The 19,386-nt window shown below is 39.9% G+C and overlaps 1 protein-coding gene across 1 annotated transcript; it reads right to left on the minus strand.

Annotated features, from left to right (window-relative positions):
• Positions 1-666: 666 nt before the first annotated feature.
• LOC117474522 (adhesion G protein-coupled receptor E5) lies at positions 667-17,377 on the minus strand. Its single transcript, XM_034120349.1, has 17 exons — positions 17,066-17,377; positions 13,994-14,071; positions 13,076-13,222; positions 12,858-12,986; positions 9,948-10,091; positions 9,586-9,629; positions 9,258-9,368; positions 9,019-9,172; positions 8,481-8,600; positions 8,198-8,397; positions 7,913-8,080; positions 7,126-7,320; positions 5,767-5,984; positions 5,470-5,628; positions 2,940-3,108; positions 2,700-2,801; positions 667-2,486 (listed from the first exon to the last, which is right to left on the minus strand). The coding sequence occupies exons 1-17, from the start codon at positions 17,094-17,096 to the stop codon at positions 2,445-2,447; spliced, it is 2,211 nt and encodes a 736-aa protein (XP_033976240.1). The 5' UTR covers positions 17,097-17,377; the 3' UTR covers positions 667-2,444.
• Positions 17,378-19,386: the final 2,009 nt, after the last annotated feature.

Below are 19,386 nucleotides of genomic sequence, written 5' to 3' on the forward strand. Positions count from 1 at the left end.
CACATATCTAAAATATCTGTGGTGAACGCATTGACCGAATACAAGTAAATGAACTGCATTAAAAACAGTATTGTCAACAAGTGTATCTTAAGTAAGTTGAAGCCCGGAAAAATGGCAGCAGTTAATGGTTGGATAATAAACGGCACAAGCTGAATTTTAAGGCAGTTTGTTTGCTAATTGAAACTTGTTAATTAGCTAGCTAGTAAAGTAGGCTAAACTAGCGTTTTTACATATTTCCTCTTGAACTTTATTTCTTATAACATAGCATACAATGTTGGATAAATACAAAAAGCACAAATAGGGCTACCTCAGATTTGTTGGAAGAAAATTACGCACTTTCCCAATGAAAGGTAGGCTATATAATAATAACAATTAGCTAATGCTAGCTAACTATCAAGGAATGGTCGGTCCTGTGTGTAGCCTAATGCGTCAGTTTGCTCACGTTATGACTTGTGCTACATTTATCATAAACGCAATGTAAGCAATTTCACAACCTATTGGCAAATTTGAAGTTTTTATTCTGAAGTATGACTCGTAAAATGTAGGGCAAGATGTTTGATTAAAATGTCAAATATCAAGAAACATATCCATTAATCTATCTCTATCAATCAATCAATCTATCTGCTTGGGAATGTCATCACATCATTACAAACCACACATTACATATTTTTTAGATGAAATAGAAGCTTTAATAAAATGTGTGCATATTCTAAAGAACAGTACCAAAATACATACAAAATTACAAAATAGAAAAATAAGTTCTTATAGGCCTACCTTTAAAAAAGAAAATCTATTCTTACAATAAGCTTCTTACATTCACAAAATAATGTTGCATAACGCACATAGCTTTTTCACATACAAATTTAGCAATGCATGAATTAAAGGTAACGATGGTCACAAAAAATTGCAGCCATACCAGAACAGTTTAGTTGTTAAAACCAACATAGGAGTGGTCTTAATCAGGCTCATGGCGATTTTTTTTAAAAGGTACAGGACACACCAATCACATACAAAGAATTACCATTTTGTCTTTTTTTTTCTTCTGCAGATCAATGTCTCTGATCAATTTCTATAAAGTAGAAGATATATAATTGGTTGCTTTATACAGCAAGTAAACTGTTTTTTTTAACACGTAAACTGTTCTGGTTCTGTAGATGAAGCTGCTTCTCAAGTCTTTTGATTATCACATGCACCATGTAAGTGAAGATGTGCTTGACTATCATTTTGATAACAGAAAAGTGCAATAACATAAAGAAACACAGGTCTGTACATCTCCCATCAATAGACCTTATTTAAATAGTCAAAGTTCTCATTTCAGGGATGTGATTCTTACAGTCACTAACAATGTGTGGACACATACTCCATCAGCTATAATAAGAAAACATGATAACAAAATGGAATTTAACTCCATTTAAACACTTTGATTGCAGGAAGTTGCTGGCTTATGGGAATGGGTGGGTCTGTTTTCATGTATTTCCAGAGTGACTATTTTTGGCTGGATTTGTTTTTCTTCTTTGCTAATTGAAACATATTGCTATATCTTCACATAAACTAGTGACAAAGACACAGCTTTATGGCAAATCAATAAAGATAATTTTTTAAAAGCCACAAGTGAATACAAATCACTTATTTTGTATAAGAAAGATCAACAAACTACAAACATAAAATCCTTGCAGAAGCCCACGTAGGATTTGCAGGAACATGACGGGACCATCAGAGGCACGCCTTGGGACATGTGCATCATAAATCAGTTGTTTCTCTGCCACTACTTTACATGGAAACAAATCAGTAATGGAACATTTGAACAAAAGGCACACCCACCCTTCTCTTACCAAAAACATTTATACAATTCTGCGCAAACTAATTGCTCATGCTTTGAACATAAAGAGCTTAACTCATATTTTCTTGTTGCCTACATATTGTAGACGTATTTCTCTGTGCTTGAAAATAAATACTCTGTCAATGTACAGTTTTTATGTTTTACTTTGAATCCTTCCAAAGGCAATACAGCTTATAGTATGATTGTGATATGTTTTGGATAAACATATAGGATACTTGAACATATTTTAGTTAAACAGTTCCCAAATAAACAGGGACGTTTTTGCCTGCTGTGACAACAATGGGATATAACTTTGGCCCATAATGCAGTTGACTGGCAAAGTGTGCTAATCATGTTTTTGGATCCAGGTTTTTTTTTGATAGGTATATGTGGTCCCTTTAACTTCCTTAGGGTCTAAAAGGCCTGAGATTTAACTCAGATTCCACCCAGATGTATCATGCAACCAGTGGGAGGGCCCCTGATTAGTTATATCTATAAAAGTAATTGGTGCCATTTGAATTAAATAATGACTGGATTTTTGTTTGAATTGATACAAACCTAAAATCAGAGCTAGCCCATATAGGGTAAAGGTGTGTCTATGTGTTACATTAAAAGATCGAGCACTTCATATTTGGGATTCTCCGGTGTGCTGCCCACTTCGCAAAGCCTATAAGAACACAAATGGCACAAGTTTAGAAACAATGCAGAGAAGCAATACCACAATGTAAACATACTCCATAACAAGTTAATGTTACAAACCTGAAATGTAGTGGAGATAAAAAATGAGGTAGTATGAAAAATAAATACTCCAAATTGCACTCTAAAGCAGTAGTGTACGTAACTTAGAAGGCGTTAAGAAGTGAGGTCGCTTAATACTTACTTGTGACTGACTACTGGAGGGATTGGTACTGGTGAAGTCTGAGTATCTCTTCTTCTGTGGTGTGCAGATACAGGAAAGGAAATGGGCGTACTCCTCTCTCACCTGCAGAGGGCAGCAGAACATCAGAAAAAAATGCACAGCTCAAAATCATTTTAACACTTTCTCTTGTAGTTCATTTGTGTTACTATTTATGTTATTTCCCAGGTACACACTCACAAACCCACAGTTGCTGTTTCCTACCTGTTTAGACAGTAGGCAGTGCATGAAGAACACCAGCGCTCCCTGCAGGCTGTTGAGGATAGTGAAGATGTATGCCACCACTGTGTTGTCCTCTTGAAACAGGAAGGCCCCAAACACCCACATAAGACCCAGAATGCACATCTGGGCGATAGCTGTCACTGTGAAAGCTCTGTAGGGAGATCAGAGATAGAGATAGAGAATGAGAGCAAAGATTAACAGATTAACACAGTGATGACTCAGAGGCTACTGCAGTGTCTGGAAAACCCCCTTACAGTACAAGTATTAGGAAAGGGAGGATGGTGTTGAGCAAAGCAGCTGTTAACTGTCTACTAAGAGCAGATTGAATAATAGAAACTAAAGGCCACTGATGAACATGTTTTTTGGTGATTATCTTATTAAAAGAAAAGGAAGGAAAGGATGAAGGATGAAGGAATAAAAGAAGAAAGGATGGAATAGAAAAAGGGAGTAAGAAAGGAAGGTAAGGAGAAAGAAAGGAAGGAAATAGGCAGGAGTAGGGAAAGAAGGTAAGGAGGAAGGAAGCGAAATAAAAAGGTTTAGACAAGAAAGGAACTATTAATAAGTAGCAAGTCTAATTTACACCAGGATATGACTATATTAAAGGTCCCATGTCATGGCCATTTCTACTGATCATAATTCCATTGTTGAGGTCTACTAGAATAGATTTATATTGTTCCAAACTCACATTGGTTTCTCATACAGCATCTCTGTATAGTATGTGTATTCACTCTCTGTCCTAAACGGCTTGTTGGAGCTCCTGCCCCCCCCCCCCTCCCTATGAGCCCAGTGTGCTCTGATTGGTCAGCTCGCCCACTCTGTTCTGATGAGTAACCACCGTTACAGCGGAACATCAGTGATTATGTGTTACAATGGCGTTAGCAACCAGAAAATGACACCAGACAAACAGGTGAGAATGCTGCGTGGGGTCTGGGTGCCGTGTTGGCGGGACGTTGCGAGGCTCGCTGCTGCGAGGAGCGGACAGTGTGAGCTGTGTTCATTTCCTGCTTGCTGCGTGGGGTCTGCGAGACAGCGAGACATCGCGAATGGACGCGGGAAGGGGGGGGGGGGGTGCTGAGGGGGCTGCAGCACCCCCATCTGCGAGGCTCCACTAGCACCCGCACCTCCCCCCCACAAACGCGGCGCACCTACAGTGTAAGCGCGCCACAGTTTCGCCGCCACGAGACTCCACTAGCACCCCCCCCCCAGCGCGTCACTGTTTCGCCGCTGAGAGAGTGTGTGTGTGTGTGTGTGAGGAGCTCCACGGACCAATGGGTCCATTTGGGTATGGTCACGTCACTGTACCCAGGAAGAAAAAGAGAAATCTCCAACGAGGCGTTCTGGGGCAGCATAGACAGGTGTTTCTGTGTTAGAGCTTTACTCGCTACAGGGTGTACTTTGAGGGTTTGTGACTTTGCAGACCGTTTACATCAGGGGTGCCCAATACGGGCGATCGCAAAGGTAGTGTGGGTAGATCGCATGGCATTGAAAAAATAAATAAATAAAAAAAATGTTTTTATTTTTTTTAAAGTTAGCCTATCATCCATCCTTACTATGGCATTTGCCACTTGATTGACGTACAGGTAAGCCAATCTGAGTTGTATTGTGCCATACGGGTTCATGCAGTTATGAGGGGGCCTCACCTCCTCATCTGAGGCGCAAATGTGGCGCACTATTATGCGCTTATGCGGTGCAATTAGTGTAAGCGTGCCACAGTTTATCCGCCGTTTAGTCCACTAGCACCGCTCGCGACACAGATGGTGCAGGGGCGGCCCTGTAGGTAGATCATTTGGGCTTGGTCATTTTAAAAGTAGCTCCCAAGCTGAAAAAGTGTGGGCACCCCTGGTTTACATGCATAAAAACCTTCATAACACACAAGGGGACGGGTAATAACCGGAAAAGCATGACATGGGACCTTTAAGTTTAAATATACGTTTTAATTCTGTCCTTTAGAATATGAAAAACCTCTGAAATGTGGATGAGATCATTTCCCACAGACAGAAACCTTATCACTATAATTGAATGCTATTTGTTTAATGAAAAACATTTAACTGGATTTTAGCAAAAAAAAATCACATTCTCAATACCCTGGACTAAATTGAGCATCACTAATTGATGAAGCAGTCTATGTTTATACAGTGTGTTGTCCACGTGCAATGGAGTGAAAAATGAGCATTCAGTAGATGGAGTGGGGGGGGGGGGGAGGAGCCCCTCAGTAGCACGTCATTAGGGAGCAGAGTTGGTACTAGAAAAACATTGGCTACATTTTTTCCCGGCAAAACTCTCACATTCTTCCCATCCATCTTTCAGCTCCCAAAGCCGCACCATTTGGCACACACACACACACACACACACACACACACACACACACACACACACACACACACACACACACACACACACACACACACACACACACACACACACACACACACACACACACACACACACACACACACACACACACACACACACACACACACACACACACACACACACACACACACACACACACCTAATTTTGTGCAGTTGGGTGAGGTCTGGGTTGAGGGTGGCGAACTTCTGGGCGAGCTTCCAGACGGTGACTAAGAAGAAGAAGACGTTGAGGATGATGATGAAGCACACGGGGCCAAAGAAGCTCCAGATGAGGCCGTCTTTCAGGGATAGCCAGCAGCTGGTTGAGAGGAAGGAGAACACATGTGCAGGAAAGAGTTTTGCTGACATCACTGACATAGATAGCAGCAGGTTGGTGTAGTGCAATGATGTCATTAGTTTCACACATCAGGCGCATGCTAACAGATGTAACACTTACTGCTGGTCAGTGCCGTATCCGCTTGGTCTAATGATGGCAGAAATAACGACGATAACAAGGGGTGTCCCATAACCAGTGAGGTATAAGTAGAGGGGGCGCATGGTGGCGTTGAACACCATGACCACCATACGGTACAGCTGCACCCCTTCTAACAGCATCCAGGTGAACACGGCCAAGAAGAAATAATGGAGCATCGCTGCAACGAAGCTGCACCCACCCTGTTATAGTATGACATGACAACATAGACGAAGATAAGGTCAGACAGGAATGAGCACAGGAATGAAATGTCTCACAGCAGTAATCTGATCGAGACAATTCTTTGAAAAAGAAATGACCGCGCTGTTTTACATCATCATGATGACCTCAATTAGAGTTAGATTAATCAAAACAAGACTAGTAAGAAGTAGTAGTATAACAATTGTTTTACAATGTTGTAAAATCCTTGCATTCAAAATAGTAGTACAAAAAGTCCTTAAATCATTGCAAATCATTACAACCAACTTAAAGTAACAATGTTGAAGATCTTCATGTATTCATCTTATGACTATAAGGGGCAATTGTTAGTGTGTTTTAGGTTCTCTTCACTTCCGCAAGAACGCTTGTGTTTTTCCAGGGAAGACACCCAGTTTGTACTCTAAATACAAGTGCTTTTATCAGTAGGCTCAATCACTATTCTTTAACCTTATTCGGCAATAGATAATGACTTACCAGACATTTATTTAAATGAAAGATTGAAACTTTATTAATTGAAGTAAAAGTACTAATGTTAGCCATTTTAAAACTTACCATGAATAACAGTTTAGTAACAGTTTAAAAAATACTGAACCAGGTCACTGCTAAGTTTAAATACTTTTATAAGAACTGCAGAATCATTTTAGTAAAGTCAGAAAAAAGTGGTTAAATATGTTCAAATGCAATATGTGCTTCTGAAATTTTGTGGAGTACAATTTACAGTCGCATAAATGGAAAGTACAGGTTCGTAAAAACTGCAAAGGTACTTTCCACCACTGATTAAGACACAGGACATTAAGAAGTACAAACAAACTTCCTTTTTAGTTTTTTTTCACTCAGCCACAGTTTCTACCACCACCTCTTTTTGTTTTTCAGGGTAACCACAGGGGTTTTAAACTGTAATGTGGCAGGAAGAGGGGTTTAAGGTTTAATGTTGAGGCAGCGCTCGAAAGTGAATGTGCCTCTTGAGTTTTACACAGGCTTCACTGCGTGTCAACACGAATGAAATGTTCTACCCAATGTAAACATTTAAATAAAATTAATGTATTTGTATAGACTATGTTTATAGTGAAGTTATTGCGGTTCTTGAAACTGAAGACACCATTTTGTTGCAGAAACATAACATACCACAGGTTTAGTTTGTGAGATGCCGGCCAGAAAGAAGAGGTCAGCTACGAAGAGGCAGATACAGAGGTGAAGGTGGATGGTGGTGCGGGTTCCCTTTATGGAGCGGCAGAACTTGAACGTCAGGATGCACAGCACGAGGCACAGCAGGGAGATGGTCAGCCCAATCTTGGTCACCACCTGGAGCCCAAAGGAGTGCTAAGAAAGGAGACACATTAGATCCTGAGTGTATTATTTACAACATCACGTATGTGTGGGTAAGGAAGATTCGGAAATAGAGAAGCAAGTTTATTGTCCCTCAGAATAACTCATCTTTTGGCCACTTGGAGGCAGCGTAAACAAGTTGTAAACACAACATTCAAGTATTATCACTTCATAAATGTGATTCTTACAAGCAAACAGCTGCTTATTTACACACTAAGAATTTACGAGGAAACATCGGAAATTATTTAGAGTTGTGTTTCCGGCCAACTAGCAGCTGGTAGGCCAATATTTAATCTCTTCTTTGGTCTCCAACAACTCCTGAGAGAAATATCTGCCTCTTCAGTTGCTAAATGCTCGACTATGTTGTAATTTACTAACTTAAAACAGCTGCCTGCTTGGGCCAAACATTGCATAAGACTGAACATGAATTCATCAATACAAATAATAAATCCTACATTTGTAAAATAAGTAATTAAATATATGAAAAGTGAATGTTTTATAGGACTTTTATTGCCTTTTAAAGTTGGCCTTTTCCCAATAACATTTCAATGTTATGGCTTTTTTATTTGCCTTGTCTGCTTAATACCTTCATGGGGCAGAGAGCCATGAGCACAGCGAAGCTGCTCAGATGTTCACATGTACACACAGTGTGTGTGGCATTGGACTTCTGTTGATAACAACCATCTGTGGACCAGGTCCCATTCTCTTTCCAGTACGCACAGATGTAGCTCAGCTCATCCGACTCCTCTGTATCCTGTGCACAAACAATACCATCATGTCAAAAGGAGGCTCAATACATTTGAACATTTCTAACATTTTTTAGCAAAGATGAAATGCCATACTGAGAAGACTCCACGACAGAAGAGACTACCTGTAGATGTCTGAGGGTGATCGTCACGTTGCGATTCAGTTGCTGAGTATTGGGATTAGAAACCACAACAGACACAACTTTGGAGGAGATCTGAAAGGAAGGAGTCACTCCGTCTTTTTCATGTCCTTTGAGCCCCTCAAACGACCGGTTAACTGATTTCTCAAGCTTCTTGTAGCTCAACAAGGCAGCCAGAGCAAAACCTGTTTTAGAAATATAATAGTAATCATCGATAAAACTTAAAATTGGGACTAATTTGTCAGAAGAGATGAGGAAAGTGGTTTACCAGGGTATGGTCCCGTCCCAGCTGCTGTTGTCCAGTCAGTGTCGAGTGTAGCAACCTCATTGGTCAGCTGAATTGGTCCTGTGGGCCGAGTCTTTCCCCTCTGCACTGCAATCTCAGCTTCTATTCGAGTAAATAACTCAATTTAAAGTACAAAGTTTACATTACAGTTTTCTCACCTTCATTTATTACAGGAATACTTCACCCACAAAATGACCATTTGCAAATCTATTACTCAACCAGTGTTAACATGATTTTGTGAAAAAACCTTTGTTTTTCTCCTTTCCTTCGCGTTGAACAAGAAATCAAATTAGGGCTTTAAATAGTGGTTTTAGCAAAAATGCATGTGTTTGGAAAGAAGTGACCATAACGAAACTCTTTTTTGAGAGTTAAAACAGAGTGAGTAATGGATATGCAACTGTTAATTTTTTAGGAGAAGTATTCCATTGAACTCAGCATGCATCCTCATCCATAGAAATGGCCTGTAAGCTTATGAATTCTCAAATACAGTATGTTAATCACTAGCTGTCACCACCCTAACCTGTCTCAGTGGTCTCCATCCTGGTCTGTTTATCTTTCAGTTGTGGTCCAATGAGCATAATAGCATTCTCCACCGTGCTGAGCAGTCCGCTCACATCTTCACTGCTGTTCAGTTGCCCGGGGGACAGGATGGACTCGACCGCAGTGAATAGTTTCTGTTCAAGTTGCAGAATGCGAGAGCAGGTTTTGAGAATACTGTTTGTGTTTTTGTATGTGTAAGAATGTTTGTGTTTTGTCTACCTCTAGTAGCGCCTCTCCATCAGTCTTCACTTCACTCGCAGCACTTGGGTTAGAAAGAGCCAAACAGCTGTTTCTCATCATGAACAAAATGTCTGCCAGGCCTCCAAGCGACTAAGAGACGGAGACAGAATAATAAGGGTATTCAGTTTGCCCTATACTAAAGAGAGGGCTGCAGGGAGGTCTGGAAATAGAGGAAATTGGCTTAAATGTTTCTTAGAAAGACCCACAGTGCTGATATCTTACACTGCACTATCAGCTGCAGGGACAAATGTAAGAATAAAGTTGATACGATACAAAAAAAAATGGTATATCTAAACATGCAGCTTACCGAGGCGGGTCCACCGTTTCCTTTGAAGCTGTCACACTTGAGTGCTAGATGGAACAGAGCGAAACAGATAATCATCTCACTGGTTGAATTTGTCATTTCACAACAGCATGCATTGATAGCAGAGGAGTGCAATACAAATCTACACAAAGCAGCAGCTCTGAACAGAAAGGCATGCATATTATCCTGTGAGAGTTACACCAAAGATTATCTGTAATCAGATGAGCCAATACATAAAATATGAAAAGCTACTACAATGGTATCTGTGATGGGAAGTTTATAAAGGGAGGGTGTGAACAAATCGAGGCTTCATACAAAGACATGACAGTAAGTAACGGTGATGGAGAGGGACTTTGTAAACTCACGTGAGCACTTTGTGCTGTTGTTGCCATAGTTGGTGTATCCTTTTGAACAGCTGCAACAGTAACTCCCATTACTGTTAATGCAAGTCCCTTCACTTCCACAGAGGTCTTCTTGTTTCATTTGAGCTTCATAGCATTCATTTATGTCTGTGTAAGGAGAGGAAACAGAGACATAAGCAATCACTGACATTACACAAGGGCAATGATTTCCGTGGGGTAAGTCTGACAAACATTTGGATATAGCTAGTAACCTATTGCAAGTGGACAAATCATCTCTGCAATGGAGGGGTGTAAGTTTTTCTTTGTAGTCAGAAGGATTTTAGAAACACCTCTGAACGTTACAGGCAGCCCGTGTCGTGAGATGTTTTTAAGAGCTACAATTTGTTCAAGCGGGAGGCAGGGGAAGGCTTTGGGGTTTAGGTCAGAGTACAGAGAGTACAGGGGAGTTGAATCATGATGAATCAAAAGCAGGTTTGACCTTTTCAAGATCAACCCAGGACTGGCAGTTTTTTAAATGTAGACATCTTTCTTAGGAGCAGCAAAGCTTTAAAATGACCAGGGCTACAGTCAGAAGAAAAAAAGCTCCAGGACTCCCAAAAAGACATTATCACCGCTCAAAAATGAATAGGATTTGCAGTAGAATGTACCTATAGACTGGTGTGAGGAGCCGCTGTTCCCGGTGATCGTGAGGACTGGGTAAGTCATCTTGTGTCATCTTGTTTGCGGTTGTGTCTGGATGGGAGCGCCGTCATCAGTAGTGCCGCATTTTTGTTTGTTTCTTTACACCGAGTTGGCACGCAAATATTTAATGTCTATTCTATATTGTTGTTGTTATAGTAGTTACAACAGTGGTTTCATTTGTCTCCAATGCACAGTTACTTTAATGCAGTGGTTCTCAAACCTTTTCTGTCAGGCCCCCCCTTTGGAGAAAAAAAAAAGTCGGTCCCCCCCAACACAAATAGTCACGTAATGTGGGCCAAGTTAACATTTATTAAAATACATCAATATGAACGTGAGCATTCCTTTGCTAGAACAGTGATAATAAAACAATGCTCCATAAGTCTGTGTGGTCAAAAAAATAAATACATAATACAATTGTGCAATCCCTTTGCTAGAACAATAAGTTATAATACTTTGCCACTTTGCAATCTGTGCAAAAAAATGAAAAGAAAGAAAATGCTGATATTTGGCCAAAAAGTGTATCTTATCATTAGTGGCTGCAATAAGCCTGTTTTGCACTGCGCATTTCTTCAAAACGGGGTTGCAGGCTCAGTGGCGGCGCCACAGAGTTCTTTTGGGGGTGCTGTGGGGTAGCTTGACGTTTCATAGAGGGTGCTCAAACATTTAGGGTTTCCCATTAATGTACCGGGCACTACAGTGGAATTTTCTACTGCAACAATCCCCACGCAAATACACAGTGTACCCGCGACTGTTACAATGAAGGCTCGATAATCAGCTCACGGCATATAGGTGTAAGCAGGGGTAAAGTGCTATTTTTTGTAAGTGGGGAGTGGACCTAACATATGGGGTCCGGGGGCATGCACCCTCGGGAAGATTTTGTTTTAAATATTGAAGTTAAAAGCATCAATCTGGTGCACTTTGAGAGCAAAATTAAGAGATCTATGGATACATCTCTCAACACCCATTTGAAACAGAACTGTAAACAGATTTTCTTTTTCTTTATGGATATTTTACAAATCACTCTCCTTTCAAACTCTATTCTTTTTTTACTGTCATATAGTATTTCATAACTGTTTTTCATTTATTCTCTTATTTTTGTATAACTATAATGATCATATAAACGTGTGCCTCGGAAATAATTGTTTACATTAATCGTGACCAAAACGTTTGAGACCCGGCCACTAGCTCGCTAGCACCAGAAGCTAACAACAACGATCTCCGGTACCGGTGCGCTCTCTCTCGCGCATGCACACAAAATGGCTCGTTCCACACACACACAGAGCCGAGCTTGAATGAAACACAGAGACCCAGACGTACTTGTACTGTACTGTATCTTATTATTTTCGAATTATTTTTTTGGTCTCTCGCTGTCTCCCTGTCATGCCTCTGCGCCCCCCACGGGGGCGCGCCCCCCACTTTGAGAAACACTGCTTTAATGTCAGACTCATTTAAAGGGAGAGAGTGAAACCTTCAACTGTTAACATTATGTGTTAGCTCTGTAATGTGGGATTGGACTTTAAAGGTCATTTATATTTTTGTAATGTTATTGAAGAAGAAGATTCAACTTATTGTCGTTACGTAGTGCAGGTACTATGTAACGAAATGGTTTCTCTGCATTTGACCCATCCTAGTGTTAGGAGCAGTGGGCTGCCATTATGTACGGCGCCCGGGGAGCAGTGTAGGGAACAGTGCCTTGCTCAGGGACACCTCGGTAGCACTTGGTCTTTCCGGGACTTGAACTGGTGACCTTCCAGTTGCCAAGCCAACTCCCTATGGTTAGGCCTAATGCTGGTTAAATAAAACAGCTAATTTGAAGACAAAATATACACCACAAAGGTGACCAGTTTAGGATTCCTTACTCTTTCATAAAGTAAACAAACACCCATCCATTACACCTCAGAAGCATATGGTGCAGGCAATACTATTATTGAATTGTCTAGCAAATGAGAAAGAATTAAATGAATCACAAATGAATCAAAATAACTTTTCAAAAGGGCATAACTCCTTAAATGTCTCAATCTGGAACCATATATATGTTTTCATGATAAATCACTTACTCACATAGTTAACAATTCATTTTCTGAGAATCAACCAAGAGATTGACAGAGACATCGTCTTACTTGTACTTGTAAACACTGTTTGGTACTGTTATTTATTAGAAACATCACGTCTATTTTTTTTCTCAGACAAGCTTGTATATAACCGACAATATAATAATAACACACCACTCACCTATGCAGTTGCTGAAGCCATTGTTGGAGTAGCCTAAGTTGCAGGTGGTGCACTCGTAACTCCCCATCAGGTTAGTACACTGAGCAGCGGCACCACATATATTGGTAAATTCGATGCACTCGTTTACCTCTGAAAGAAGAAGAAGTGAAAAGATATGTTAAACAGTTAAAAACAAAGAGACACAGATCAAACATAATGTCATGCACAGGCAGGCTTACCTTGACAGTGTCCATCTTTTGTGAAGTTCACCAGCCCTTCACTGTGTGAGTAGCCTTGATGACAACGACACAAGAAGCTACCATTCGTGTTGAAGCAATCTGCGTGTCCCCGACAAATGCCTAGAGTTTCTTCGCACTCATTCCTATCTGGATTTGGTTACAAACACATAAAGCAATGAGATTACAATTAAAGCAATGAATCTCACAGGTTAATACAAAATATAACATGCTTGATTTGTAGACGGAAAACATTTCATTTTGATTTTAAGCAGCTTCTGATTAGCTCTTTTTCTGTAGCTCCTCTTTCCATTGTATTAGTTTAGTTTAGTTTAGTTTATTTTATTTTTTTGAGCGTGTAAAACCAAAGAAAATACAAATGAAACAAAAGATGATACAGACATAATACAGTACTATACAAATGAATGCAATAACAAAACGAAACATTTAATTAATAATTGAATAATCTGTAGTATCATTGTCTGATATCAATAATCAACAAAGCTTTAGCTAATTACACGTCCGAAAAGGGGTCGGAAGAAGTTTACACTTATTTAATCCGACCCCTTCTATTTCTTTTTGTTAGCTGATAAAAAAACATTGTCAGTAATAGATGTTAAAAGATTCTTGGATCCTTGCAGTTTTACTGCAAGGATCCAAGAATCTTTTAACATCTATTACTGACAATGTTTTCTTTGCAATCCACTCTGAATGAGAGCACTGAGCAGTGCCTAAAATGGAAAAACAAGATGAAGGTCATACAAAAAAATAACTTTTCCTGTTCAACTCCAGTAAGAGGTTTTGCATTGGAACACCATTTATCTCTGAGAGCTGTTGTATTACAACAATAATGGCAATGGTAGACAAAGGCAAGACAATGACAAGGGATGCTTAACATTTGAGGTAATGGCAGATTATTACCAACACATTTTTGCCCTTTTGCCGTGTTGAAGCCAAGGGAACATTCAGTCAAACATTCCCTCACCATAACCAATACACCTGCAGGGAAAGAGAGAAAGGTCATTTAGTTCCAATGACAAGTAAGACGTGTATAAAGCAGAGCAACCATACTTGTGCACTAATGCCCACTTCAGGTGTTCTTATTAATTATTATTATAAAAGTTGGCTGCAGAAGCCACTGCACTGGTGATGATGCTATATTTGAGCAACAATTGTAGCCCTGTGCAGTAGTGGTGTTCTATTTTAAATGTTGCCTTTGCCTTTTAGAGCGCTTTGCCGCTGATCAAATTGCAACATATTACAAAACTTCCCCAAACTGAAAGTTGTGAATCACATGCAGTTTTGTTGCTGAGCTATTACCAGATTTCCAGTGATGATGCTTTTTACAGCTCACTCAGCCTTCATTACAACTCTTGGTCTTGTTGATACATGGGTCTCCATTGGAGCCCAATGTATTCCACCTTTTGAACTACATATGTGCGCGACTTATTTTAGTGTGATTGTTTTATTCCTCATGTTTATCTACACCCATGGTTCTACCCCAGCTTGTCAGATTAAACACACACCACAGTAGACGCGTGTCAATCACATTTCCTGACTCATGATTCAGTGGTAAGGCAGAGAACAGCGCCCCCATTCCCTCACATTGTGTAAGCAAAAACTGACCCTCCCTTGTGTCCCCTCCCTCGATCACAATGAGGCCTCTGTTGTTGGTGGATTTCCCACAGTAATGTCTCTTTAGGAGAAGCAGGCAGCGTTGGACAGTGAGTCTGTAACTGAGCCTCACTTTATGACTTAATAACTGCGGACATATACAAAGAGTGACTCTGTGCTCAGCTAGCAGCTGACATTTATTCACCAGTAGGCACAGTGGTGAATTTGAATAGACGTCTGTAACATAAACTATACTCTCAGTGGGTCTTTCTTTATTCTTTATAAGCTGTATGTAGCTAGATTTAGTTTATTATGTTGCTCTTCCTGTTGCATTATCTTATAGGCTGCTAGAAAGTGGAGGCTATAAATGCAGGCAACACCAGGGTTTCTCTCTATCTCTAACTCTTTCTCTGTCTATTTATCTGTGTATTGAGTCGCATGCATATGAAAGTAACTGCAATTTCCTATAGCCCAAAGGCCTCATTTTACACTCGTCAAAAGTCATGCTGAGTCATTTAAACTGTGTAGTCACATGTTTACAAATCATCATGTGAAAATGAAGGGGATTTCTGCTTCTGCCCACCTTTTGTAAAGACACTACTGGGTTAAAATACTTCTAATGGCGTTAATAACTTGCTGCTCTGTTACTATAATTGTTCATGTAGTACCAATAAAACAAACCGGTATCATGTATGTAGTATCATGTGAATGTAGACATACATGATGATTGCCGCTGCTGTTTTTAAGGGGATTAATCATGAAATAGTCAACAGTAGTATCTAGTAGTTGAGTCTTATATTGTTTTCAAACTTGATTGACATTGTAAACTTTTTCTGATTGTAAAACTCCACAATGTAAATGACTATATTAAATAATATTGGAAAAACCTGCATTTTTTTATTTTGTAGGTAATAAACAGCAAGTTGTAAACACATTTGAAATGACCGCCTTATGAAGTTGTTATGGTTAACTTGTTTTTTACCTAGCAGACGCAGAGCAACCTTAACTTTCAGTTACATTTGTGTTTCCGAAACTTAATAACGTCAAAAAGAAACTATCCTAATAGCTCTATTTTTGGTCTTCTGGTGGTAATGCTGCTTGCTTCTGCATGAAACAAGGTGGATGAGAATGGTTAAAAAACCAAAGCCACACATTAGTGGGACAGAAAACCAAAACACTACGTTTTAAGAAGCTAAACTACTCTGTGAAGCGAAGGGTACACGCAGTGTTGGGTCACTACACACAGCCCTTTTAATGTTACAACTTTGTTTATTGTTTATTTCGTCTCTTTTTTCATTGACAAGTTATTTCAATTCAAAATATGATTTGAGAGAGTTTGTAACAAAAATAAACAAATAACATAAGAGCGTACAAACAGAACACGTTGGCTATTGGATAGTGCAAATAGATCAACTGATAAACAATGAGGTAACGGTTTAATATCTGTTTATTATCAACAGTATATATTATGTATCATTTCTTAATTTTTACAGTTATTGTTGGTGGTGGTATATCGCAACACCCCTAATATTATATTTATATATATATATATATATATATATATGTCCTACTGTACATAGCACATGTGTGATAATAATAACACGGTCAACATATAGAATGATTTATGACGTCTCCTGAAAGACAGAATTAAATAAAGTAGTATTTTTTTAATTGGTACTGTGTAACTTGTACGTAAAAAATATGCTGTTTGGTGGTAAGCCTCTAAAACATCTGTCTGACACAGATGTACTGTATAAACCAGAAATGTCCCCATCCTGTCAGGATTTGTGGCGTACTCAAACGGGCTTATATCCTGCTGTGATTCATGTGCCTTCAGACCTCTGCATGCTGCTTCAACTCTGGGTTGGTTTTACTCTGTCTGTGGAGCAGACGTCCAGAGACCGTTTCTCACCACACAGCAGCTACTGTGACCCCCATCCATACATGACATCTGCACACAGCTGGAGGGCTGCGCTCTGCTTCCTGTCTTAAAGGGTTAACGTTACTGATGCTGCCCATGTGGCCTTAAAATCATTTTTTCTTTCAATTTCACACCTTCTGCTATCATATTCACATGTTGTGACCGCTGTTACAGGATAAAAGTCACCATATAAGTTGTTGGACCTCATTTAAAGTGAGAAGCAAGGTTAATATACTAATAATGAAATACATGTATTTACACATGTTTCCATAGCCACCACATAATAATGAATATCATTGTGTATGACTGAAAAAAACAAGTGGACACACATCAACTGAAGTGTTACAACATTTCCAAACATCCCCCTACTTTTGGTTTCTTCTTTCCTTGCCTCAACTATCACACACCCACCCAGTCACACACCGACACACACATTGTGCTCTCATTGATAGACTTACCGAGAATAAAGAGCTCCTTCCCAGACCCCATGTCCAAGGCAAACCAGCAGATTACTGTATCAGAACTGTGAATTAGTTGTAAATCATTTAGGTCCAGTTAAAATCCTGTAATAAAAGTTTAGATCCTGACAAAGTTCAAAGTCCAAGGTCCGTAAAATCCAGCAGGAATGAAAAACAAAAAGATCAATCCTTTCGGTAGAGGATAATTGTTTGGCAGGAAAATAACAGTGAACCTTCACCAGCTTTCTTCCTCTCAGAGTCAGACTCTCAGTCTCTGAGCACGCCTCGCTCTCTCCCTGATCCCCCCCCTTTCTCTCTCTCTCTCTCTCTCTCTTTCCCTCTCTCTCTCACTTGTCTGTGTGGCCTTGTCACTTCAGTCTTTCTAACTCTTTCCTTTCTCTTTGCATATCTTTCCATGTGAACACATTTCTTACACAGGCACCGTATCACATTGCTTGTACAAACCCCCCCCCCTCTGCCTACGCCGTCTTTCACATTTCACTTTACGCTCCACCGGCTCTATTTCAGGAGCTATTCACAACACTCTCATGAGGGACGGAGAAAGAGAGGAGGGGGAAAGAGGCAAAAGAGAGGCCGATGACTAACGCTCAATCTAAACAGCTGCTGCTGTACTTGAGTTTTGCCAGTAAGTAATCTTATATCTGGTTCCATTCTCCCCGACTCCTACTCTCAATCTCCTCCTACTTTTCCTTCTTCCCCCCCAAATGTGCAGCCCTTCACCCAAATCTAGTGAAAAAAGTCCTTCTGCCTGTTCTCAACCCCCCAGACAGAGAGTAAACAGGCTGATGACGGTGATGATGATGCAGAATGACCTCTATTAAATGAGACCCTACAAAGGACCACAATGTTCAAAGAAAACGGGGGGGTATCAGTCCAAGACGTTATCACTCAGTTATCTAATGACATAAAGCTCTAAGCTAAAGGATAAAACACAATGAAGTATATTTGATCACGACATAAAGATAAAGCTTCACAATGATTCAACAAGAGAAGAAAAGAAAGTAATAATACAAAATATTTGAGGAGACCTTGATTTTAGTGTTTGGTTACTTTGGCGAGAGCTTGGTGAGTGTAACTTCATGGAAAGAAAAACTCTCAGAAGCTTGAACTGTTACGCAACCATCCCCCTTGGTTACTTTTGCTGCATCCGATAAGCACCATGCAGTTTACAGTGAGAACTCGTAAACGTTGATGTCTTAGTAATTGCAAACAATGATACAAAACGGGCTTCTTATTTCTTGTATGCCATTTAGTTGGCTAAAAATTGTCTAAAGGTTTTATCCGCCGTAGCGAGCTAGCTAATAGAGCTAATTAAGCTACATTTGAACAAAGGTCTCCAGCAGACTTGCTTTGAACTTCAAATGTTGTATAACAATACAAAGATGACCACATACAGAAAATTAAGGCAAAACTCACATATATGTTGTTATTTTTTACGTACATATCTACGATGAGTTTGTTCATCCCCTAGCACTGCCAACATTACGGTGACTTATATAACCCACTGAACACACACTATGTTGACTTCTTCTCCGACTGGGGTTGAGTGTAAACTTCCCAAAATGTAATAAAGAGTAGGACAGAAGGAGAGTTGTTGCCGATAGCATCCTGGGGTTCCTTACATTCAGTCGACAGATATGCTGTTGTCAACTATGACGTTTACCCTAAACTAACAGTTAGTGAAAGCAGCTGTTTACAAACATTTCATGCCTTAGGCAGAAGCAACACGTGTGATCACTCTGTAAATGTTTATTTTCATTTAGTACCAAGTCATGGTCTTTGTGCAGCAAACAACATCTAACACATGCATTTATGTCAAACTCATAAGCGTGTGGCACACATGATAATTAAAGATAAGTTATCAGTGCATGTGTACCAGTGATGGTGGATAAGAAGAAAGTGGTCAAACACTCTCTATCAGTAATTCAGAGTAATTTCCACATCAAGGAAATGACGTAGTCTCAGGGAGAGAAAAGTGATGAGCTCTTTTCCTCCCTTCAGTCATTGGTGCTCTATCTTGGTTTTTCCTAAGCATCCTCTTGACTTTCTGTCATCGTTTCTCATCATTTTCGTTCAGACAGCGTAGCAGACATTGGGAGACAAAAGCGCAGACACATGGAGACAGACAAATCATCCGCATATGTATAGGCAGGAAGAGGATGAGAGAATGCAAGTTCAAGTCCCCTCAGCATCTCCAGTAAACAAAAGGCTTACTGAGTGTGTGTGTGTGTGTGTGTGTGTGTGTGTGTGTGTGTGTGTGTGTGTGTGTGTGTGTGTGTGTGTGTGTGTGTGTGTGTGTG

The sequence above is a fragment of the Trematomus bernacchii genome, unplaced genomic scaffold, assembly GCF_902827165.1.
Source record: "Trematomus bernacchii unplaced genomic scaffold, fTreBer1.1, whole genome shotgun sequence".
NCBI lineage: Eukaryota > Metazoa > Chordata > Actinopteri > Perciformes > Nototheniidae > Trematomus > Trematomus bernacchii.